The sequence below is a fragment of the Rhinopithecus roxellana genome, chromosome 12, assembly GCF_007565055.1.
Source record: "Rhinopithecus roxellana isolate Shanxi Qingling chromosome 12, ASM756505v1, whole genome shotgun sequence".
Taxonomy (NCBI): Eukaryota; Metazoa; Chordata; class Mammalia; order Primates; family Cercopithecidae; genus Rhinopithecus; species Rhinopithecus roxellana.
In genome coordinates this window covers 125,049,383-125,072,023 of record NC_044560.1, presented here as the reverse complement: position 1 = coordinate 125,072,023, position 22,641 = coordinate 125,049,383, and the positions used below count along the sequence as shown (strand labels likewise).

The 22,641-nt window shown below is 50.3% G+C and overlaps 1 protein-coding gene across 2 annotated transcripts in view; it reads right to left on the bottom strand.

Annotated features, from left to right (window-relative positions):
- SLC5A9 (solute carrier family 5 member 9) overlaps positions 1 to 22,641 on the bottom strand; it is an 84,778-nt gene that overhangs the window by 60,566 nt on the left and 1,571 nt on the right. For both annotated transcript variants that reach the window (XM_030942928.1, XM_010356884.2), the window contains exons 2-6: positions 14,110 to 14,344; positions 11,799 to 11,870; positions 2,403 to 2,507; positions 1,920 to 2,084; positions 683 to 788 (exon numbers count right to left, since the gene is read on the bottom strand). In XM_030942928.1, coding sequence (XP_030798788.1) covers positions 683 to 788; positions 1,920 to 2,084; positions 2,403 to 2,507; positions 11,799 to 11,870; positions 14,110 to 14,271 — 610 coding nt within the window. In that variant the 5' untranslated portion in view covers positions 14,272 to 14,344. The remainder of the gene's footprint in view (positions 1 to 682; positions 789 to 1,919; positions 2,085 to 2,402; positions 2,508 to 11,798; positions 11,871 to 14,109; positions 14,345 to 22,641) is intronic.

Sequence of the window (22,641 nt, the reverse complement as noted above, 5' to 3'; positions counted from 1 at the left end):
CCCTTCTTTCTGTCTTGACAGCAGCTGACTGTGGCCATCACGCCACAGCTCTGTGTTATTGTTTAATATCCCAAGTCCATTCCTTGGCTTGTAGTTCTGCCAGGAATACTCCCTGCTTTCTCCTCCCAATGTCCATCTAAATGCCCCCCACCCCGTCTCTGGACCCCAGCTTAACCATAAGTAAGGCTGTCCTCCCATGCTGGTCTCCCATGGTGCCCAGCCCTGTGCAAGGAGATTTTGAGGAAACAGGAGGAGGTGGGTTGTGGTCTCTGCCTGGGGCAGCCTGCAGTGACTCTGGCTTGGGTCGTAGTACCCCTCTCTACCTTGCTCCCTGGGCAGTTAGTCTTTTCTGATATTTATTACTGTCTCTCCTTCCCTCTCTCTGCTTGACCCGTTCCTCCTCCCATTTCTGCCCTTTTCATCCCCCTTGTCTCTGTCCTTATGTCTTTCATTCTGTTCCCCTGTGTTCTTCTCTTCTACCTCTCTGTCTCAGCCTTTCTTTGTCTCTACTTCTCCTGTTTCTCCTTCTCTCTGTCAGCATCAGTGTTATGTCTCTCTGTCTCTCTCTGGTTGTCTCTCCGTCAGTCTTTCTCTCTGGGTGGTCTCTGCCAGTCAAAAGCTTCCCTCTTTCCCTCTTCCTGTCTCAGTCTCTGCAGCCCAACATGACCTTCCCTCTGCCTACCTGCAATGGTGTAGACGGCAGTCACCACCAGCAGGATCCCCGTGGAGAGGTACAGGTTCCAGCCCAATGCCATCTGGATGAAGAGAGCTCCAGAGAAGATGTCAGTCTGCAGAAAGCCAGGACCCAAGAGGCCAGGACACCCGAGGCCCTCAGTAGGGCTGTGTGGACACGTCACCTGCCTGCCCAGCAACACCAGGCATCCTCAGCCCTCATCACATTATGAAAATGAGCTTTAAGTGCTATGCTAAAGAGTGTGGGCTTTATCTTGCAGACACTGAGGCACCATGGAGGCTTTAAAGCAGAGAAGTACTGTATAAAGTCTCAAAACTAAGGAAAATTTAATTGCGTAGTCTGCTAGATGTGAAGGGAGTGGTGGGGAATTAAGTGGAAGACTGAGGAAGTGAAGGAAGGCACTGGGCTGGAGAAGAAGAGGCCATTTAGGAGAAGAGAGGAAGAACCAGAGAGTTGCTGGCTGCTCCCTGGCAGAGCAGAGCCTACTTGGCTGCCAGATGGCCCACGGCTGACCCAGTGTGGCAGGAGCCCTGGTGCAGATAGACATGGATCTGACTCATCTACATACTTGGGTTTATTAGCAGACAAGGGCTTATAGCCTGAGCCTAAGCTGACTTAGGGTGATTCTCAAACATTGGTGGAACAAGGGCCTTAAAGTGTTTTTCAGCCTTGGACCTGGCAACGGAGTGACTCAGTTCCCTTTAGTGTGTGCTTGTGGGTCCCATTCCATGATTGTTTTGTGAACCTGTTACGGGGTCTAAAACATAACAGAGTGGAAGGAGACTGGACTGGGTCATGGAACCCACACTTCAGTTTCCATTCTAGAGCTAGCCCTCTGTGTGGGCTTGGGCAAGTCATTTGACCTATCTAGGTTTGTTTCCTGAGTTTAGGTCAATAGAGGAGGATTAAAAGACTTTTCTAACTCCAAAAATCTCGGCAACTAATGCAGTTGATGAATGAATAATCCATTAATGAAAAAATAAATGAATGAACTCTGGATTGTGATTTCTTTGAGTGTAGTGGCTGTCATTCACTCCAAAAACATTTACCATTCATCTCTGAGTACCCCAGTGCTGAGGGGGAGCATGTGCTAAAGGTTTCTAGGTCCTGCCTTCCTTTTTGTCAATGGATTGTCAGCTTCCCCTCAACACGCACATGGTGATGCACTCAGCAATTCCTGAATCAGCATTTGCAGACACAACGGCCACATTGTAATGACACCTACCGAGATCTTGGTGAAGATGTAGAGGATGAGAGACAGGACAGACATGTACACCTGGATCCTCTGGCCCCCAAATCGCTTCTTCAGGTACTGTGGCATTGTGACCACACCCGCTGCGATGTACACAGGGACGAAGACCCAGCCGAGGGCCAGGAGCAGCCAGGTTGCCTGAGAGAGTGGGGAGAAGAAGGTATCCAGGTCCTGGATGTAGACAGAGCGGCAGCTTCCCACCCAGAGGCAGTGCTGTGCTGTGGGAGGCCCCCGAACAGAGAAATAAGGGACCTGGGACCTGACCCCAGTCCTCCCGTGTGACCTTGCATGGATCCCTCTGTCTCCTCCAGACCTTGATTTCCTCATCTGTGAAATGGATTCTCAATTCACCATGCAGCCTCCCAGGCATCCCTAAGGATCCTCACAGCACTAATGCCAGAGACGGAGGTGGGTTAGACTCTCATTATTCTGGAAAAACCAAACCAGCTTCCTTACGTTCCACTCGAAGCCACCCACGGCGAGGCCTCCGGCAGCCCCTGTCCCAGCCAGGCCAATGAACAAGCCACTGCCCACATTGCTTGACATCAGAGATGCTCCAATCTGCAAGGCACAGTTGGGTCAAGGGTCAGGAGTCAGGAGTGATCTGAATGAATCTGGAGTGAGGACCATGAGTAGTGAGGGGGCATGGAGCTGATATTTATTGGGTACCCACTGTATGCCAGGCGCTGCATTCATAAATACATTCAATTCCACAGATAGCTGCAGGGAAGGGTATTAGTCATCCCAGGTTACAGAGGAAGGAACTAATGTAAGGAAAGATGAACTTGCTGGCTCCAGGTCACCCAGTGAGTAAATGGTGAAGTGGAAAAAAGGGGAAAGTGGGAAGGAAGCCTGGAAAGTGGGGAGTGTGGACCTCTGCACTGAGGCCATGGGTCTGAGGGCCTCCAAGGGAAGGAAGCTGAAGGGGATGGGGAAGCCCCACAGGAGGGAAGGAAAAGCCCTCCTGCCATCCCAGGGTGAGCCAGGCAGAGGGTGGAGCCGAGGGACTGAGCACAGGCCAGGTCGACCTCTGAGCTGAGTTAGTTCTTCAAGGGGGCAGCCAAGCACTTGGGAGGCAGTAGAGAGCGGTGATGATGGTGAGCATGATCAGGGCAGTCAGAGCCTGTGCAGCATCTCCAGGAACCAGCCGGCCTTCTGAGTATGGGGACTCATTTAAACCTCACCACAACCCTCAGTGCTACTTTTATCCCCATCTTACCCATGAGTGAACTGAGGCACAGATAGGTAACTTGCCCAAGTCTCAGAATTAGTAAGTGACCAAATTAAGATTCAATCCCTGGCTCTCTGGCCCAGTAACACTACACAAATGGTGCTTGCCACTTAATGCGCACTTGGTCAATATTATCTCTTATTATTAGATGGGATCCCTGACTGGGAGGGGAGAAGGGGGAGAGGAAGGGGCTCTGGAGCCTGGGAGGAGGCCTAAGGAGACCTCGGGGAGAGGGCTGGGGCAGCTGGGGGCAGAGCTATGTTCCTTTTTGTATCCTATGTCACCACAATAAAATCACTTCCTCTGTCAACACCTCAGCTTCTTCATCTATACAATGTGGGACTTACTTCCGCCCAACTTCCTGTTCTTTCGGAGGTGCTGTGAGAGAGAAAGTGAGAGGAGAGGAAAAGCATTGAGAAATTCAGACAAAGGCAGTCAGCAGTGTAAAGGCACAGAATGAGCAACCGGCCTGACATTGCTGAGGCCCTAGTGCTAGCGCCTCTGACACGTGCACATGCACACTCACATGTGCACTCACACACGCACACAGGCACAGTACACACACATGCACTCATGCACACACAGGCACGGTACACACACATGCACACTCACACTGACATACACACACACACACAGGCATGGTACACACACAGGCACGGTACACACACACATGCACACTCACACTCTGACACACATGCACTCACACACAGGCACGGTACACACTCACGTGCATACTCACACTCTGACACACATGCACACACACACACAGGCATGGTACACACTCTCCCACATGCACACACATACTCTGACACACATGCACTCACGCACTTGCACAGTCACACATCTGCACTCACACACATGCACATGTCCTTATGCCTATGCCCTCACACACACAGGTATGCACACATATGCACACACGTGCACATACATTCACAAAGCACACACACACAAGCACACATGCACACACACAGTGCCCACACTCACATGCATACACACTCACACATGGAAACAGATTCACACAGGACTCACACGCACACACACTCTTCCTCAGGCGGTCCCAGGGTGCTGGCGGGGCTGGGCTGGACCACCCAGCCAGAGCAGAGTACACCAGGACTCCTGCTTCAGGGGAAGAAGCCTCCCCCAGGCAGTTCTTGGAGCAGTGAGGCACCTCCACCCCCACCCAGCCCAGAGTTTTTAACCTCACTTCCCCTGCTCCTAACCCGGGAGACAAATAACATCAGCAGGGGAGGCGTGGGGAGGGTGACCATGCAGGCCTCTCTGGAACAGGACGGGCAACTGCACCTTCTGCTCTCAGCCTCCAAGCCACACACTGTTCACGGGGCACAGACTCAGGGCAGGGCAGACGCCCAGACAAACCCTCCAGCAGTGCTGGTGGGACTGAGCTTTCCCTCCCCAGAGCTGGTTCTCATGCTGGCCTCAGGCTGGACCCAGGTCTCAGGTGCAGGAGGCACAGCTCACAGCCTGGCCTACCAGACGATGGGGAGCACATCCTCTCTTTCCCACTGGGTGTCTGCTCTGTGTTTAGGGCGCAGTGGGAACATGGGAGTGCCTGCCAAGGCCTCCCTCTTGTTCGGAGGCCTCAGGTTCCTCACACTAATCGTTAGGCCAGAGCTCCGTTCTCTGCAGGTTGACCAGGCAGTCAGCAGGGCCCCTGGGCTTCTCCTGAAGTGGTCAGAGGAACCTGCTCTGTCATGCTCCTTTCTCCTCCTTTCCTGTGATTTGGGGGGCTCTAGCTGAAAAGAACCATTTTGAAGGATTTTTCCTTTCTCTTGATGAGAAGGTAGCTGGTAGCACCAGTGACCCGCACACTGTTCCTGAGCTGCCAGGCCTCAGCTCCCCGCCATCCCTGGGGATTCTGTCACGCTGGACAGCAAGAGCTCCCTGCCCCTACTTCTTCCTGTCCCAGATACCTAAACCTTCCAGAGAGACCTGGAGGCCTCCTCTGTTTCTGCTACTCTTTAGCGAGTCTGTGACCACTAGAGAGTGGGGAAGGTGGTGAGAACGAGAAGGGTGGGGAGAGGGGTGAAGATGGCTGGAGATGTGAGTGTGCATGAATGTGTGCCTGAGCGAGCATGTGTAAGTGTGTAAATGAGCATGAGTATGAGAGTGTGAGTCTATGTGACTGAGACAGTGTGTGTGAGAGTGAGTGCAAGAGAGGTGTGAGTGTGAGAAGGGGAGTGTGATTGTGTGAATGAGTTTGTAAGTACGTATGAGTGTGGGCATGTTTGAACGTGTGTGGGTGCCTATATGAGGGTGAGAGTGCTGTGTGTGAGTGTGTGAAAGTGTGGGAGTGTGAGTGTGGGAGTGTTGGGAGAGTGTGGGAGTGTGACTGTGGGAGTGTGTGTGAGAGTGTGGGAGTGAGTGTGAGTGTGGGAGTTCTGTGTGTGAGAGTGTGGGAGTGTGTGAGGGTGCTGTGAGAGTGTGGGAGTGTAAATGTAGGAGTGTTGTGAGAGTGTGGGAGTGTGAGTGTGAGGGTGCTGTCAGAGTGTGGGAGTGTGAGTGTGAGGCTGATGTGAGTCTGAGAGTGTGAGTGTGGGAGTGTTGTGAGTGTGGGAGTGTGAGTGTGAGGCTGTTGGGTGTGTGTGAGAGTGTGAGGGTGGGAGTGTTGTGAGTGTGGGAGTGTGAGTGGGAGTGTGAGAGTGCTGTGTGTGAGAGTGTGGGAGTGGGATTGTGGGAGTGTGAGTGTGAGTGTGAGAGTGCTGTGTGTGGGAGCATGAGTGTGAGGATGCTGTGAGTGTGGGATTGTGTGAGTGTGAGAGTGCTATGTGTGAGAGTGTGGGAGTGTGAGTGTGAGTGTGGGAGTGTTGTGTGAGTATGGGAGTGTGAGTGTGGGAGTGTTGTGTGTGACAGTGTGTGGGAGTGCTGTGTGAGTGTGGGAGTGTGAGTGTGAGGGGGCTGTGGGTGAGAGTATGAGAGTGTGTGAGTGTGGGAGTGTTATGTGTGAGAGTGTGGGAGTGTGAGTGTGGGAGTGCTGTGTGTGAGAGTATGGGGGTGTGAGTGTGAGGGTGCTGTGTGTGAGTGTGTGGGAGTGTAAGTGTGAGAGTGTTGCGAGACTGTGGGAGTGTGAGTGCTGTGTGTGTGTGGGAGTGTGAGTGTGAGGGTGTTGTGAGAGTGTGGGAGTGTGAGAGTGAGGGTGTTGTGAGTGTGGGAGTGTTGAGTGTGAGTGTGAGGCTGCTGTGTGTGAGTGTGGGAGTGTGAGGGTGGGAGTGTTGTGAGAGTGTGTGAGTGTGAGTGTGGGAGTGCTGTGTGTGAGAGTGTGGCAGTGTGAGTGTGAGCGTGCTGGGAGTGTGGGAGTGTGAGTGTGAGTGTGGGAGTGTTGTGTGAGTATGGGAGTGTGAGTGTGGGAGTGTTGTGTGTGAGAGTGTGGGAGTGTGTGGGAGTGCTGTGTGAGAGTGTGGGAGTGTGAGTGTGAGGGGCTGTGGGTGAGAGTATGTGTAAGAGTGGGAGTGTTGGGAGAGTGTGGGAGTGTGAGTGTGAGAGTGCTGTGTGTGAGAGTGTGGGAGTGTGTGTGTGGGAGTGTTATGTGTGAGAGTGTGGGAGTGAGTGTGGGAGTGCTGTGTGTGAGAGTATGGGAGTGTGAGTGTGAGGGTGCTGTGTGTGAGTGTGTGGGAGTGTGTGAGAGTGTTGCGAGACTGTGGGAGTGTGAGTGCTGTGTGTGTGTGGGAGTGTGAGTGTGAGGGTGTTGTCAGAGTGTGGGAGTGTGAGAGTGAGGGTGTTGTGAGAGTGTGGGAGTGTTGAGTGTGAGTGTGAGGCTCCTGTGTGTGAGAGTGTGGGAGTGTGAGGGTGGGAGTGTTGTGAGAGTGTGTGAGTGTGAGTGTGGGAGTGCTGTGTGTGAGAGTGTGGCAGCGTGAGTGTGAGGGTGCTGTGAGCATACGGGAGTGTGACTGTGAGTGTGGGAGTGTTGTGTGTGAGAGTGTGGGAGTGTTGTGTGTGTGAGTGTGAGTGTGGGAGTGCTGTGTGTGAGAGTGTGGGAGAGTTGTGTGTGTGAGTGTGGGAGTAGGAGTGTGGGAGTGCTGTGTGTGAGAGTGTGGGAGCGTGTGAGTGTGAGTGTGGGAGTGTGTGTGTGAGAGTGTGGGTGTGTGGAAGTGTGAGTGAGAGTGTGGGAGTATTGTGTGTGAGTGTGAGTGTGGGAGTGTTGTGTGTGAGAGTGTGTGAGTGTGTGAGTGTGGGAGTGTTGGGTGTGAAAGTGTGGGAGTGTGAGTGTGACTGTGGGAATGTGTGTGAGAGTGTGGGAGTGGGAGTGAGTGTGGAAGTGTTGTGTGAGAGTGTGGGAGTGTGAGTGTGAGTGTGGGAGTGTGTGTGGGAGTGTTCTGTGTGAAAGTCTGGGAGTGTGAGTGTGGGAGTGTGTGAGTGGGAGTGTGTGTGAGTGTGCGAGTGCTGTGTGTGAGTGTGTGAGTGTGAGTGTGGGAGTGTTGTGCTTGAGAGTGTGGGAGTATGAGTGTGAGTTTCGGAGTGTTGTGTGTGAGAGTGTAGGAATGTGTGAGTGTGGGAGTGTTGTGTGTGAGAGTGTGGGAGTGTGTGAGTGTGGGAGTGTTGTGTGTGAGAGTGTGGGAATGTGAGTGTGAGTGTGGGAGTGTTGTGTGAGTGTGGGACTGTTATGTGTGAGAGTTTGGGAGTGTGAGTGTGGGAGTGTTGTGCGTGAGAGGGTGGGAGTGTGCGTGTCGGAGTGTTGTGAGAGTGTGGGAATGTGAGTGTGAGTGTGGGAGTGTTGTGTGTGAGTGGGAGTGTGTGTGGTAGTGCTGTGTGTGAGAGTGTGGGAGTGTGTGAGTGTGGGAGTGTGAGTGTGTGGGAGTGGTGTGTGTGGGAGTGTTGTGTGTGGGAGTGTGGAAGTGTGAGTGTGAGTGTGGGAGTATTGTGTGAGTGTGGTAGTGTGTGTGAGTATGGGAGTGTGAGTGTGAGTGTGGGAGTGTTGTGTGTGAAAGTGTGGGAGTGTGTGTGTGACTGTGGGAGTGTTGTGTGTGAGAGTGTGGAAGTGGGAGTGTGAGTGTGGGAGCGTTGTGTGTGAGAGTGTGGGAGTGTGAGTGTGGGAGTGTTGTGTGTGTGAATGTGGGAGTTTTGTGTGTGAGAGTGTGGGAGTGTGAGTGTGGGAGTTTTCTGTGTGAGAGTGTGGGAGAGTGTGAGCATGGGAGTGTGAGTGTGAGTGTGGAGTGTTGGGTGTGAGTGTGAGTGTGAGTGTGGGAGTGCTGTGTGTGAGAGTGTGGGAGTGGGAGTGTGAATGTGGGAGTGTTGTGTGTGAGTGTGTGAATCTGTGAGTGTGGGAGTGTTGTGTGTGAGAATGTGGGAGTGTGTGAGTGTGGGAGTGCTGTGAGAGTGAGTGTGTGAGTGTGAGAGTGCTGTGTGTGAGAGTGTGGGAGTGAGAGTGTGGAAGTGTGTGTGTGAGAGTGCTGTGTGTGAGAGTGTGGGAGTGTGAGTGTGGGAGTGTGAGTGTGAGTGTGGAGGTCTTGTGTGTGAGTGTGAGTCTGAGTGTAACGGTGTGACTGTGTGAGTGTGAGTGAGGGAGTCTTGTGTGTGAGTCTGAGTGTAAGTGTGTGAGTGTGGGAGTGTGAGTGTGAGTGTGGGAGTGTGCGTGTGAGTGTGAGTGTGGGAGTGTGAGTGTGAGTGAGGGAGTCCTGTGTGTATGTGTGTGTCAGAGTGTGAGTGTGGGAGTGTGTGTCGGAGTGTGAGTGTGAGTGTGATTTGGGGAGTCCTGTGTGTGAGTCTGAGTGTGAGTGTGTGAGTTTGGGAATGTGTGAGTGTGGGAGTCTTGTGTGTGAGTGTGAGTGTGGGAGTGTGAGTGTGAGTGTGGAGGTCTTGTGTGTGTGTGAGTGTAAGGGTTTGAGTGTGTGTGAGTGAGGGAGTCTTGTGTGTGAGTCTGTGAGTGTGAGTGTGGGAGTGTGAGTGTGGGAGTGTGTGTGAATGTGGGAGTGTGAGTGTGTGAGTGGGGGAGTCGTGTGTGTGAGTGTGGGAGTGTGAGTGTGGGAGTGTGTGTGGGAGTCTTGTGTGTGTGAGTGTGGGAGTGTGAGTGTGAGTGTGGGAATGTGAGTGGGGGAGTCCTGTGTGGGAGTGTGAATGTGTGTGAGTGTGAGTGTGGGAGTCTTGTGTGTGAGTGAATGTGTGAGTGTGAGTGTAGGAGTGTGAGTGTGGGAGTCTTGTTTTTGATTGTGAGTGTGAGTGTGTGTTTGAGTGTGAGTGTGGGAGTCTTGTGTGTGTGAGTGTGAGTGTGTGAGTGTGAGTGTGTGAGTGTGAGTGTGACTGTGGGAGTGTGAGTGTGAGTGGGGGAGTGTGAGTGTGAGTGGGGGAGTCCTGTGTGTGAGTGTGAGTGTGAGTGTGTGAGTGTGGGAGTGTGAGTGTGGGAGTCTTGTGTGTGAGTGTGTGGGTGTGTGGGAGTCTTGCGTGTGAGTGTGAGTGTAAGAGTGTGAGTTTGTGTTTGAGTGTGAATGTGGGAGTCTTGTGTGTGAGTCTGAGTGTGAGTGTGAGTGTGGGAGTGTGAGTGTGAGTGGGGGAGTCCTGCGTGTGAGTGTGAGTGTGTGTGAGTGTGGGAGTGGGAGTGTGTGGGAGTCTTTGTGAGTGTGAGTGTGTGTTTGAGTGTGAGTGTGGGAGTCGTGTGTGTCTGAGTGTAAGTGTGAGTGTGGGAGTGTGAGTGTGAGTGTGGGAGTGTGAGTGTGGAGGTCTTGTGTGTGAGTGTGTGAGTGTAAGGGTGTGAGTGTGTGTTTGAGTGTGAGTGAGGGAGTCGTGTGTGAGTCTGAGTGTGTGTGAGAGTGTGTCAGTTTAAGTGTGTGAATGTGAGTGTGGGAGTCGTGTGAATATGAGAGTGTGAGTGTGAGTGTGGGAGTCTTATGTGTGAGTGTGGGAGTATTGTGTGTGAGAGTGTGGGAGTATCAGTGTGAGTGTGAGTGTGAGAGTGCTTTGTGTATGAGTGTAGGAGTGTGAGTGTGAGTGTAGTAGTGTTGTAAGAGTGCGGGAGTGTGAGTTTGTGTGAGTGTGTGTGTGAGTGTGAGTGTGTGTGAGTGTGGGAGTCTTGTGTGTGTGAGTGTAAGAGTGTGAGTGTGTGAGTGTGAGTGTGGCAGTCTTGTGTGTGAGTCTGAGTGTAAGTGTGAGTGTGAGTGTGGGAGTGTGAGTGTGAGTGTGGGAGTCATGTGTGAATGTGAGTGTGAGTGTGGGAGTGAGTGTGAGTGTGGGAGTGTGAGTGTGAGTGTGGGAGTCTTGTGTGTGAGTGTGAGTGTGGGAGTATTGTGTGTGAGAGTGTGTGTCAGAGTGTGAGTGTGGGAGTGTTTTGTGTGAGAGTGTGGGAGTGTGTGAGTGTAGGAGTGTTGTGTGTGAGTGTGAGTGTGAATGTGGGAGTTTTATTTGAGAGATTGTAGGAGTGTGAGTGTGTAAGTGTGAGTATGAGTGTGGGAGTTTTGTTTGTGAAAGTGTGGGAGTGTGAGTGTGGGAGTGTTATGTGTGAGAGTGTGGGAGTGTGAGTATGAGTATGGGAGCGTTGTGAGAGTGTGGGAGTGTGAGTGTGGAAGTGTTATGTGTGAGAGTGTGGGAGTGTGAATGTGAGTGTGGGAGTGTGTGTGTGAGAGTGTTGTGTGTGAGTGTGAGTGTGGGAGTGTTGTGTGTGAGAGTGTGGGAGTGTGGGAGTGTGGGAGTGCTGTGTGTATGTGAGTGTGAATGTGTAAGTGTTATGTATGAGAGTGTGGGAGTGTGACTGTGAGTGTGGGAGTGTGAATGTGGGAGTGTGAGTGTGGGAGTGTTTGTGAGAGTGTGGGAGTGTGATTGTGACAGTGTGAGTGTGAGTGTGTGTGGGAGTGTTGTGTGTGAGTATGTGAGTGTGAGTGTGGCAGTGTTATGTGTGAGAGTGTGGGAGCCTGAGTGTCAGTGTGCAAGTGCTGTGTGTGTGAGTGTGGGAGTGTGCATGCACACATGCCATGTGTGAGTTTTGCATGCCTCGGTGTGTATACTGCTTCAGCTACCACTGGGGCTGATGACTCTGCTGGTCATTTTTGAGGCAGGGCTTTCATCCCTCCATCCCATTCCAGGAGGAGGAAGTTAATTTTGAGAACCAGTAGAAATGTGGGGTGGCTTGATTGGAGAAACTGTGGCTCACAAAGTTTTGGGGATTGATTCCCTGAGGTTGTTGGGGATTTTACCTCTGCGATTCCCCTATCTTAACTGCTCTTCAGTATTAAGCCTATGTGTCACCCTCCCCCCAAAATCTTTCCTAACCCTAGCTAACTCCACTGTTTGGTGGCCAGGGGCTTTCAAGCTCTGGTGAGCGCCCCCTGCTTCCCTCTGGCTCAGCGGTGCGCATGATGTTTACGAATCTATCTGCCCCCCTCAGCTCTGAGCTTCTCTAGGACAGGGACATTCCAGATTCATCACTGCAAGTCAAGTGTCAGATGTAGGGCCACACCTAGGAGGGGCCAGGGGATGTTTGTCCAAGGTGTGTGCTAGCAAGGCCACTCAGGATGCAGGGTGGGTTTGGGCAGGAGAGAAGGGACCCAGAGTCAGGAAACACAATGGGGAGGTCTTTGCGTTAGTCCAGGTGTGAGAAGATGGAACAAGGGCTTGGACAGTGGGGAGGAGGAGAGTTGGGAGCCTCTACACTAGGGGGTGGTTAAGAAGGGTCAACTCACTGGCCACCAGCTCATGGACCTCCCGGCCAGGAAATAGCCACCAATAGTCCCTCGGTTTGCACGGATGGATGACTGGAAAGGAAATAGATGAGATGAGGATTTCTCAAGCCTCTCTGAACCTCTGCCCAGCCCCCTCTCTGTAGATTTCCTGCCCCTTGGTGCAGGCACTGTTGGGGACACAGAGGGAGAAAACTGAGGCAGAAGAGAGCTGCCTGAGGCTGGTTCCACAGTTTCTAAGCTATGCATCTTGGGAGGGTCACTTTCTCTGTGAGCCTCACCATTCATCTCCCAGAGCCAGTGCGAAAAGCAAAGGCGGTAACATGTCATGTGTGTGAAGCCATTGATTGTGCACTCTTGTTCCCTTATCCTTCCTTCCCCAAAGTGCGCTTTCGGAGAATGATTTAGTATCGCCTCCATAGATGTGTAGTGCTCACCCTTTCTCTGAGCTGATCCCTTCCCTGCTCCCAACAGGGCTCCCATACTGGAGGTGGGAGGACAGAGAGGGCTGCAATTTGACTGTGAGACTTTGAGCCCTGAGCAGAGTTATGGGTTCTGTTTTGGAGTTTCCGTGGGTTGAAGTCAGATCACGCCACTGAGCCCCATCCAGAACCTTCCTGTCTTACACCAGTAGGTGGTCAGTTAGCAGCCTGTTGGAATGTTCTCTGGAGACACAGGGTGTGGGCAGGGCAGTGGGTAGGGAAGGATGAACTTGAAGCAGCTATTCAAATGCAAAAGCCAACAGTTCTCTGACTTTCCCCTACGGGAAAATAATCAGTCACCAGGGAGTGATAAATGTGTGTGATGCCTTGTGCTTGTTAAGCTTTTGCTTGTATTTCACTTGTCAGCTCTCATCCTCTTGGAGGCCATATGAGCAAAAGAGATCCATTTTACAGATGTGAAAATGGAGGCCCAACATTGGAAGCAATTTGTCCAAAGTCACAGAGGAGTTGGTGCTTTTCTTGACTGGCCACTTCCAGGACCCAGCGATCATCTGTTAGCCCAATTCTTCCTCATTCCAGCACTAGAAGGCAGGGTCTGTTCACCCCCCTTTACAGATGAGGAAACTGAGGCCCAGAGAGGGTTTCTGACCTGGCCACAGCCTAGGAAGTGATCATCTGGAACTTGAATTACGGCAGAGTCTAAAGGTGCTCACACTTCTGCAGAACACCATGGTGATAACAGCAGTCATTTATTGTCTGCTGATCAGGCACCAGGCACCGTGCCAGGTGCTGCAGTGTCTCCTGTTGCTGAATGATCACAGTGTAGTGCTTACTCTCTGTCAGGCCTCTGAGCCCAAGCTAAGCCATCATATCCTTTGTGACCCGATGGCCTGACGCAACTGAAGATCCACAAAAGAAGCGAAAATAGCCTTAACTGATGACATTCCACTGTTGTAATTTGTTTCTGCCCCACCCTAACTGATCAATGTACTTTGTAATCTCCCCCACCCTTAAGAAGGTTCTTTGTAATTCTCCCCACCCTTGACAATGTACTTTGTGAGATCCACCCCCTGCCTGCAAAATGTTGCTCCTACCTCTACCGCCTCTCCCAAAACCTGTAAGAACTAATGATAATCCACCCCCGTTTGCTGACTCCTTTTTCGGACTCAGCCTGCCTGCACCCCAGTGAAATCAATAGCCATGTTGCTCACACAACGCCTGTTTGGTGGTCTCTTCACACAGATGCGTGGAACACTCTTGTTGTTCACCTGAGAAAGCTGATAGGCCTTATATGTTCCCAGGGACTTGAGGCTCTCATTGTTGCAGCTAGGACCTGAACTCAGGTTTCCCTGACCCCAAAGCCTGGCCCCTGCCTATAGCTGGAGGCTCCTGGGAACAATGGAGAATAGAGTACCCTGGGAATCAGCCTGGCACACTTCCCTGAGAGCACATGAGCCCCTACTCGTTTAGAAATCACCTTAACCAAGATGCTAACGAATGCAGGACTGAGGTAGGGCCAGGGGTCAAGAGTTCTCAGAGTTGGGGGCCTTGGGGTGGGAAGAAGGAAGGAGTGAGGCTCAGGACAACCAGGGATGGTTGGGGCCAAAGGCAGCAGTGCTCAGAGAGGAGTCAGGAGTCGGGGGCCTGGTCTGCCTCTGACTCTCTGTGTGACCTCAGACCAGCCGCGCCCCTCTCTGCCCTTCTAAAAATGAGGAAATCAGGAGCCTGATTCCTGAAGGCCCTTCCATCTCGGCCCCATGGTTCTATGATCTGCTTCTTTCTGCCTAGCCCTGCCTCAGTTCCACAGCCCCACCCAAGCTGAGAGACCACTACTACCTCCCCTGCTAGCCCCAGCCTCAGGGCCCACTTACCCAGATTCCCACGGCAATGACGAAGACAAAGTAGATGACCACCACGATGATGTCATAGGCGTGCAGACCAACTCTGGAGTCCTGTGCTACGCGTGGAGCTGTCTCAGTCCTGACCCCGTCCCCTGAAGCTCCAGGCCCCATTGCTGCCAGTTTCTTGCTCATCTGTTAGTGTTGGTCAACAACAGGCTGGACTTTGAGGCGCTCCTGGCTTCATTCCTTTCCTTTAATGATTAAACTGCCCCAAGCACCATTAGTTGGTGAGAAAACTCTGAGCCCTGCTGGCACATATAGTCTTGCCTCCTTTTCTCCCAACTGCCACAACCAACCCCTGCAGGACTCCTTCCTTACCCCTCCCTGCTGCCACTACATGCACACACATACATGTATATGTACACACGTGCACACACATACATGCAATCTCCCTACCGCCAGAGAAGCAGAAGGAGAAAGAGGAGGAGGAGGAGGAGGAGGAGGAAGAGGAGAAAAGGAGCAGAATATTGGAACCCCAGAGGTGGGAAGGACTTCAGAAATCAAACTCCTGTGTGGTGGGGAAACCAAGGTGCAGGGAGCCAGGACTGGAGTCAGATTTTCTTAAGAGTTCAATGCAATTGTCTTTTACCTAGTGGGAGGGAGACAAGGGGAAGGAGGTGAGGAGTCTACTGTGACCCTAGCAAAGTGGTCTCCACCTCATATACTCACACTCCACCCTACCAAGATATTGCGTTCTCTTTTTATACAGTGTAGGAAACTGAGGCCGGGGAAGACACCATGGTTTAGTCCAAGGAACTAGGCAGGGCCATCTCTGAAAAGGCAGAGCCAGAATTCACATCTTCTGATGCCTGACCCATACTTCCTATTCTGTGCTGTGACAGATGAAGTGGTTGTGGTCAGGAGGCCTTCCCTGAAAAAGATACAGGCCTCCTTGGTTCCAGGGAAGACCATCTCTGGGACTCAGGCTGCTGAGATTCCAGTCCCAGCTCCACCTCTCACTGAACTACAGATGCCCTTGGGAACCTCTGCAAACCCAGAGCTACTGAATGTTCTTGGGGTTAACACAAAGAAACTGACCTCGACCACCATCTAGCCAAGGGGCCCAGATGCCACGCACATAGATATCTGTTCACATGGTCCTTCCAAATGAGCTGCATTTGGAATATTTCAGTCTTACAAATATTACTCTGCATGCATCTGCTGTACAACCCAGATTGGAGTAGCAGGAAAACAGATCTCATTGGCCCTGTCCCCCACCCCGTCCCAGCTCTCACTGGCCCTGTCCTGCAACCCATCCCCAGCATCGTATAAGGATCTCAAGGCTGGGTATGAGGACCAGATCGTCTTTTTTCCCCTTTTGGTGGAAAGAAAGGTGAAAGGCAGGGTCTTAGACCTTCTCTTCCCAGTTCTCCTATCCCAGAACATCAGGCACAGGCCAGGCTGAGCTCCGAGGAGAGGGACATTAATCTGGGAGAGAAATCAGGGTAGTCCCCAGCTGGGTCAGGGCTCCGTGGGATCTAGCACCTGTTAGGATTAGATACCAGAGAAAGAGTCCTGCATATACACATTTAAAGGCAAGTTTATCAGACAAACAGGGATGCAAGAGGGGCAGCATTAGAAACATCAGGAAAATGTGAAGGACCAGGTGCCCAGTGGTTCCTGGGGTGAGCTGGATATAGGGGCAGTGGGAAATGAGGCTGGCAGATCTCTGGGTGTTAATCAGGAAGCAGGGAAGGAGTGGTCTGAGCTTAGTCCCTGAGCACACCACAGTAAGGGCTCTGGATTCGGACGACTCTTCCAGAGAAGGGAAGAGGAATGTCGCAGGGAGAACACAGCTGAACCCCCTCACCCAGCCCTTGGGGTTTGCTATAGTTTGGATGCTTGTGTTGCCTCCAAAATTCATATTGAAACTGAATCCCCAGTGCAACAGTACTAAGAGGTAGGGCCTTTAGGAGTGATGAGCCCATGAGGGCTTCTCCCTCATAGGAGGGATCAGTACCTTATAAAAGGGCCAAAGGAACTAGCCAGGCCCTTTTGCCTTTTTGCCTTCTGCCACGTGAGGACACAGCCACAAGGTGCCATCTTGGAGGCATAGACTGGGTCCTCACCAGACACTAAACCTGCTGGGGCTTTGATCTTGAACTTCCAGCCTCCAGAACTGTGAGAAATAAATTCCTGTGCTTTATAAATATAAATTACCTGGTCTTAGGTGTTTTGCTGTAGTAGTAGGGATGGACTAGGACAGTGTTCTGCTGCCTGCATGCTCTGTCTCCCCATCCACCTCACAGATGCCTGAGGCTGACCCCCAACCCCTGCTAATCCAAAACTAGCAGGTTTGGGCTTATAGTAGCCTCTCCTCAAATGCATCTAAGACTTATCCGTAAGCTAATCAGGCACATTAGCAGCACAGAGACCAACAAATCACCAGGAAAGGAGCAAAAAAGACTTTGAAATAGCCAGGATGGACATTCTAAAGCACAAAACCTAAATCTTTGACTTATCAGTGAGCCTTGTGACCCCACTCAGAGCCTGTTTATTTTTGTTTTACCCAGAGTCTTGTTATTCATATCCCAACTCACAACAAATTAGAAGAGAGGGGGCAAGGCTACACAGGGACAGCAAGGAGAATGGCAGCTGATGGGTTGATGGTGCATGAGAGGTCATTAAAACTGGAAAGACCCCGAAAGACAATGCAAAAGATGACCAAATCGGGGCAAATGAACCTATTAAACTGGGTAGATCAACTCTCAACAAAGAGCATTCTTGAGTAGCAGCCAAGATTCACACACATACGATGACCGAGAGTCATCGAGGAGAGATGACTGTGGCCATTATGAGTTTTCTATTTAGAAGGCATGGAGTCTGAAACCCAGGCAGGAAGAGTTTCATGCAAAAAGGTCAAACATTTTAGGTAGGTGTTGGCATTCAAGGCTGAGGCCTCAATCATCCAGAATGTTCTCTCAGAGAACTACCAAGAGTGAAGGATGTCTTCATGCTGTCAGTCCTACATTTAAGTGAGGCCTGTCATATCCCTGACCCTGTACAGGGAGCACACATGTCTTTAGTTGTTCATGCTCTGTGGGGAAGACAGACAGTCACAAGACAGGTGCCTTTGACACAAAACAGGTCACATTTCTTTCTTCCTTCACCCTTTTCTTCCTTTTAGCTGGATAGCCCAGAGGAAGGAGCAATGTAGTCCTTTGTTGGAGAGACTGAGAAAGACTTATGGGAAAGGGGAACGGTTTCAGCCATGCATAAAAAAGTATAGAACTATAACAGGCCAATAAATGGAAGTTGCCACTGAGGCACCAAGTCATAATACACATAAGAAGAGCAAAGTTGGAGGTTTCCTGCATCCTGATTTCAAAACTCACTACAAAGCTACAGTAAAGAAAGCAGTATGGTACTGGCATAAAGACAGCCATATAAACCAGTGGAATAGAACAGAGAGCCCAGAAATAAAGTCTCACAGATACAGTCAAATGACTCTTGACAACAGTACGAAAACCACTCAGTGGGAAAATGACAGCATTTTCAACATATGATGCTGAGAAAATGGAATATCCCTATACAAAAGAAAGAAGTTGGACCCTTACACTGTATCATATGTGAAAATTAACTCAAAATAGATGGAAGACTTAAATGCAAGAGCTAAGAAAATAAAGCTCTTAGAAGAAAACATAGGGTAAAATCTTCATGCCATTGGGCTTGGCAATAATTTCTTAGTGACAATGCAAAAATCATAGGCAATAAAGGAAAAAATAAATAAACTGAATTTCATCAAAATTAAAGCATCAAAGGACACTATCAACAGAGTGAAAAGGCAACCAATGGAATGAGAGAAAATATTTGCAAATCGTACATCTGATAGGGCTTAATACCTATAATATATGAACAATTCCAATAAATCAACACAAATGAAACAAACAACAGTACTCAAAAATAAGCAAAAGAGTTGAATAAACAATTCTTCAAAGAAGTTATACAGGTGGCCAAAATGCATTTGAAAAGATGTTCAACATCACTAATCATTGTACACTGTGATACAATATCACTTTGTACCCATTTGGATGACTGTTATCAATAAAACAGAAAATAACAAGTGTTGGCAAGGATGGAGACAGGACAGTGGAAACCTTGAGCATCACTGGTAGAAATATAGGATGGTGCAGCCTGCATGGAAAACAGTATGGTAGTTCCTCAAAAGGTTAAAAATAGTTACTATGACCTTGCAATTTCTCTTTTGGGCATATATTCAAAAGAATTGAAAACAGAGACTCAAAGAAATATTTGTACACCCATGTTCTTAGCAGCATTATTCTTAAGGGCCAAAAGATGCAAACAACCCAGATGTCCATCAGCAAATGAAGAGATAAACAAAATGTAGTCAATACATTTAATGGAATATCATTCAGCCTCAATAAGGAATTCAGTGCTGACACATACTACTACAGAGATGAACCTTGACATTATGCTGAATGAAAGATAATTTTTGAATGGCCGAGAAACAAATACATAAGAAAAGAAATAGAGAGTTTACTAGATTAAAAGCTCACATTGAAACCCTCACCTCTCATAAGCAATAGTCCTTGATCATTGATGCCCAGTCTCACTGCCTTTTTTCTTTAGAGCCTATAGCTAGAGCTGTCAGAATAAGGACCACAAACTGGGTGACTTAAGCAACAGAAACAACATTCTTGGCCGCCATTCACAGATGCCCTTTGTTGAGAGCTGATCTACCCTATGTGAATGGAACCATACAGCTTTCGTCCTTGTCCCAAATGCTGTGTGGTTCCATTCATATAGGGTGCCTAGAGTCATCAAAATCATAGACACAGAAGGTAGAATAGTGGCTGCCAGGGATTGGAGGAGGAGGGCTTAGGAGTTACTGTTTAATGGGTACAAAGTTTCAATGTGAGAAGATGAAAAGAGTTATGGAGATACATGGTGGTTATAATTGCTTAACACAGTGAGTGTCCTTAATATTACTGAACTTTATACTGAAAAATGGTAAGTTATATATTATGTATATTTAACCACAATAAAACGTATAGAAAAAAAGACATAATATACATACAAATTACAAAATAAAGAGCAGATTTGTAAAAGAAATACTAAGAACTGAATTTGCAATTCCAAAGACTATGTAAGGGGGATACAAAAGGATTTTGTAAATATTTATTTAGACAAATCTTTGTTGCATTTTCCTAATGATCGGGGAAGGGGTGTGGGGCTGCTTGCCCCTTGCTCCAAGTGTAGTTTCGGGTCCAGGAGTGTTGGCAGGGAAATGTGGAGAGCCGGGAGGGGTGCCCCTCAGTTGGGGCACCTTGGACCAGGGTCAGACTCAAGCCAAAAATACATAAAGGGCAAGAGCCTCTGGCCTCCTCTCTGCTTCTCACTCACTTCCCTCCCACTTGAGAACTGTTAACTCCGGCATTAACAAGCTGCAGTTCAAGGAGGGAGGAGGAGTTGTAGGGAGCAGGAATGTTCTGACTTGAGTAGGACGCTCTTAAGAAGGCTCTGGCTCCTGAGCCTGGACAACATAAGGCTGATTCTTCTCCGTGGATGTCCTGGTGTAGTGTGCAGGTGGGGGTACTTGGGATTCGTTGGTTTGGGATTGGCCTGCCCTGCTAGCAGTTGGACAAAGATTGTGGGAGTGTTTCTTTGGCATGTGTTTATGTGAACTAGATGTGGGCCACATACATGAAAAAGACAGTGTTGAAATCTTCCATCCTGTTCCGTATGCTCCCTAGGGGGATTGGGTCCTCAGCTGGCAGAATCTGGAAGTGAACCGCTGGAAGTGTGGAGGCTGTGGAAGAACTGAAGTGGCCCACGGATTACCGATGCAGTGCTTAGTGAAGAGTGCACAGGGGAGGTTCCCAGGCTGTGGGACTCCTTCATACTCCACCAGGGCATCCACAGGGAAGAGTCAGCCTTATGCTTGATCCAGGCCCATGAGCCAGAGCCTTCGTAAGAGCATCCTACTAAAGCCAGAACTTCCCTGCTCCCTACAACTCCTCCTCCTTCCTCAAACGGTTGCTCCCAGGGGTCAGACTTAGCAGTTCTTGAGTGGGGAGGAAGAGAGTGAGAAACATGAGAAGCTGGACACATCCCCTTTTCCCAAGGTAGGCAGGCCCTGCAGCAGCCCCAGCTGAGGGTGGCACCTGTAGGGAGGAGAAGTCTCACCTTTGTATGAAGACTGAAGTGTTGCATAGTCTATGGCCCTGGGTATTACAATATCCAAATTGAGACTGTGTTTTTAGACTAAAAGTGATAGCAGGGATTTCTATGGCTTAATTGTAACCAGAAGACAAGGGAAGGATTATACCCATTGAACAAGTTGCTTAAGTCATTTGATCAAGAAAATTGCTTTTAGGATTACATGCCCTGAGTCCAGTTTACTCCACCTACAGTTCACAGTAAATGGAGGGTCAAGCCTCTACTTACAGATCCGTAGCTCCTGTCTCCCATAGGCTGTAGGCTGTGCCCTCACTGAAGATTCTGGAAACCAGAGTCCTGCTTGGAATCTCAGAGCCAGCTAATCCCACCAGTTTCACAGCCTTGTCTTCCGACCACACTTACGTATGAGTTCCTGTGCAAAGCTCAGCTCTCTCATCTTCCTGCCCTCATGGGGCTGTGTTTGCCCTGCCCCGTCCAGCTTCCCATTGCCTCTCCTTCTCCATGCTGCAGGGCCCAGGTAAACCAGCATCTCTGTTCTCAAGCTCTCCATCAGCTAACTGTCCACCAACTGTCATGGTGACTAGGTTGTCCTGCAGGCACCTGCTTCCTTGGAAGCTTCTCCCAAAGAGGCTGTTCCCTCTCCATGCCCCCCAGGGTTTGGGTCAGAATTTTCCTGTGCTCCCTGGCTGCTTAGCTGAACTCCTTGCAGTTCCTAGAGGAGCCCACCCTCCCTCCCCTTCAGCTCTCTGAGTGTTATTTCCTCGGAAGCCCGGACTCCTAGCCTGGGAAAATCCTCAACCCCAGTATACTCCCCACTTATCTCTCTGAATGTGATTATTGACTTGGAGTGCATCTGCCTTAGATGTGAGCCCCTCAAGGTGGGGACCTTGGTATCTTACTTGTGTTTATGCCTACAGTGACTGGAGCAAGTGGGTGAATGGAGGTGGTGACTGGTATTTCAGAAAATCCCTCTTAGGGCCAGCATGGGGGTGGACAAGAAGGAGGCAGTTGATGCCGTAGTTTAGGCAGAGATAGGCACTGAGCTGACAGGGTGGAGAGGAGTGTCCTGGCTGTTCTTACTGAACTGGAAGCGTGCAGACTTGTGTGGCTTCTCCTCCATTCTTCCCACCTGGGGTCCTGCCCACCCGTTAGTGCTCCTTCTCACTCAGCTCCCAGTGCCTACAGAGTGCTCACGGAGTGCCTGCAGCCCTGAGTGAGAAGCAGCCTTGAGTTTGTTCCGCTCTCAAAGGGACTGACATTGTTCCTAGGCTAGGTCAGGTGGGAGGCCTTTGGCTGAGGAAATGCAGCATTGTGGCAAGCTCTAGAAAACAGAGCGTCACGTGCTGAGGATACCAAAAGATCTTCAGCCTGGAACCCTCGAGCTGCACCACGGAATCAGAGTATTACATAGAGAAAATAAGCCCCTTTTGTGTGGCTGCCTGGGTGTTTCTCTGTCTTCTTCCAGCATTCCCCACCCCAAGGAAAATCCTGGGCATGTTCCATGTGCCTCTGGCTGGCCTCCACCCTGGGCACTGCAAGTTCTTCCTGAAAAACCACTCTCAGCCAGTCTTCCTGCTGACAACTTTGCCTCCCAGAACAGTGAGGGGTAAGGAGGCTGATGATTACAAGTCTGTGCCAGAATTATTGGGTAGGTCACATCCCAAATATGGTCTACATTGTTGTATTAACTGTGTGAGCTGGCTTAACTAATCCCATTTTTAGGTGAGGAAATGAGGCTTATTGGCTGATTTTCACTGCTTGTTTGGGTTTTGAATTCCGGCTTGTCTGACTCTGAAAGCTGTGCTGCACCACCATCCCTTCCCTCCAGGGCAGAGGGCATGGAAGGGGCATCCCTCCTGGCGGTGGGTGGACAGCAGCTCTGTTTTGCCCCTCTCCTGGGAGCTCTGAGTGATACAGGAGCTAGAAAGTGTCTCACGAGACCACCAAACAGGCTTTGTGTGAGCAACATGGCTGTTGATTTCACCTGGGTGCAGGTGGGCTGAGTCCGAAAAGAGAATCAGCAAAGGGTGGTGGATTATCATTGGTTCGTATAGGTTTTGGGATAGGCGGTGGAGTTAAGAGTAATGTTTTGGGGGCAGGGGGTGAAGCTCACCAAGTACATTCTCAAGGGTGGGGATAATTACAAAGAAACTTCTTAAGGGTGGGAGAGATGATAAAGAACCTTCTTGAGGGTGGGGGAGATTACAAAGTGCATCGATCAGTTAGGGTGGGGCAGAAACAAATCGCAATGGTGGAATGTCATCAGTTAAACTATTTTCCCTTCTGTGGATCTTCAGTTGCTTCAGGCCACCTGGATGTATATGTGCAGGTCACTGGGGATAGGATGGCTTAGCTTGGGCT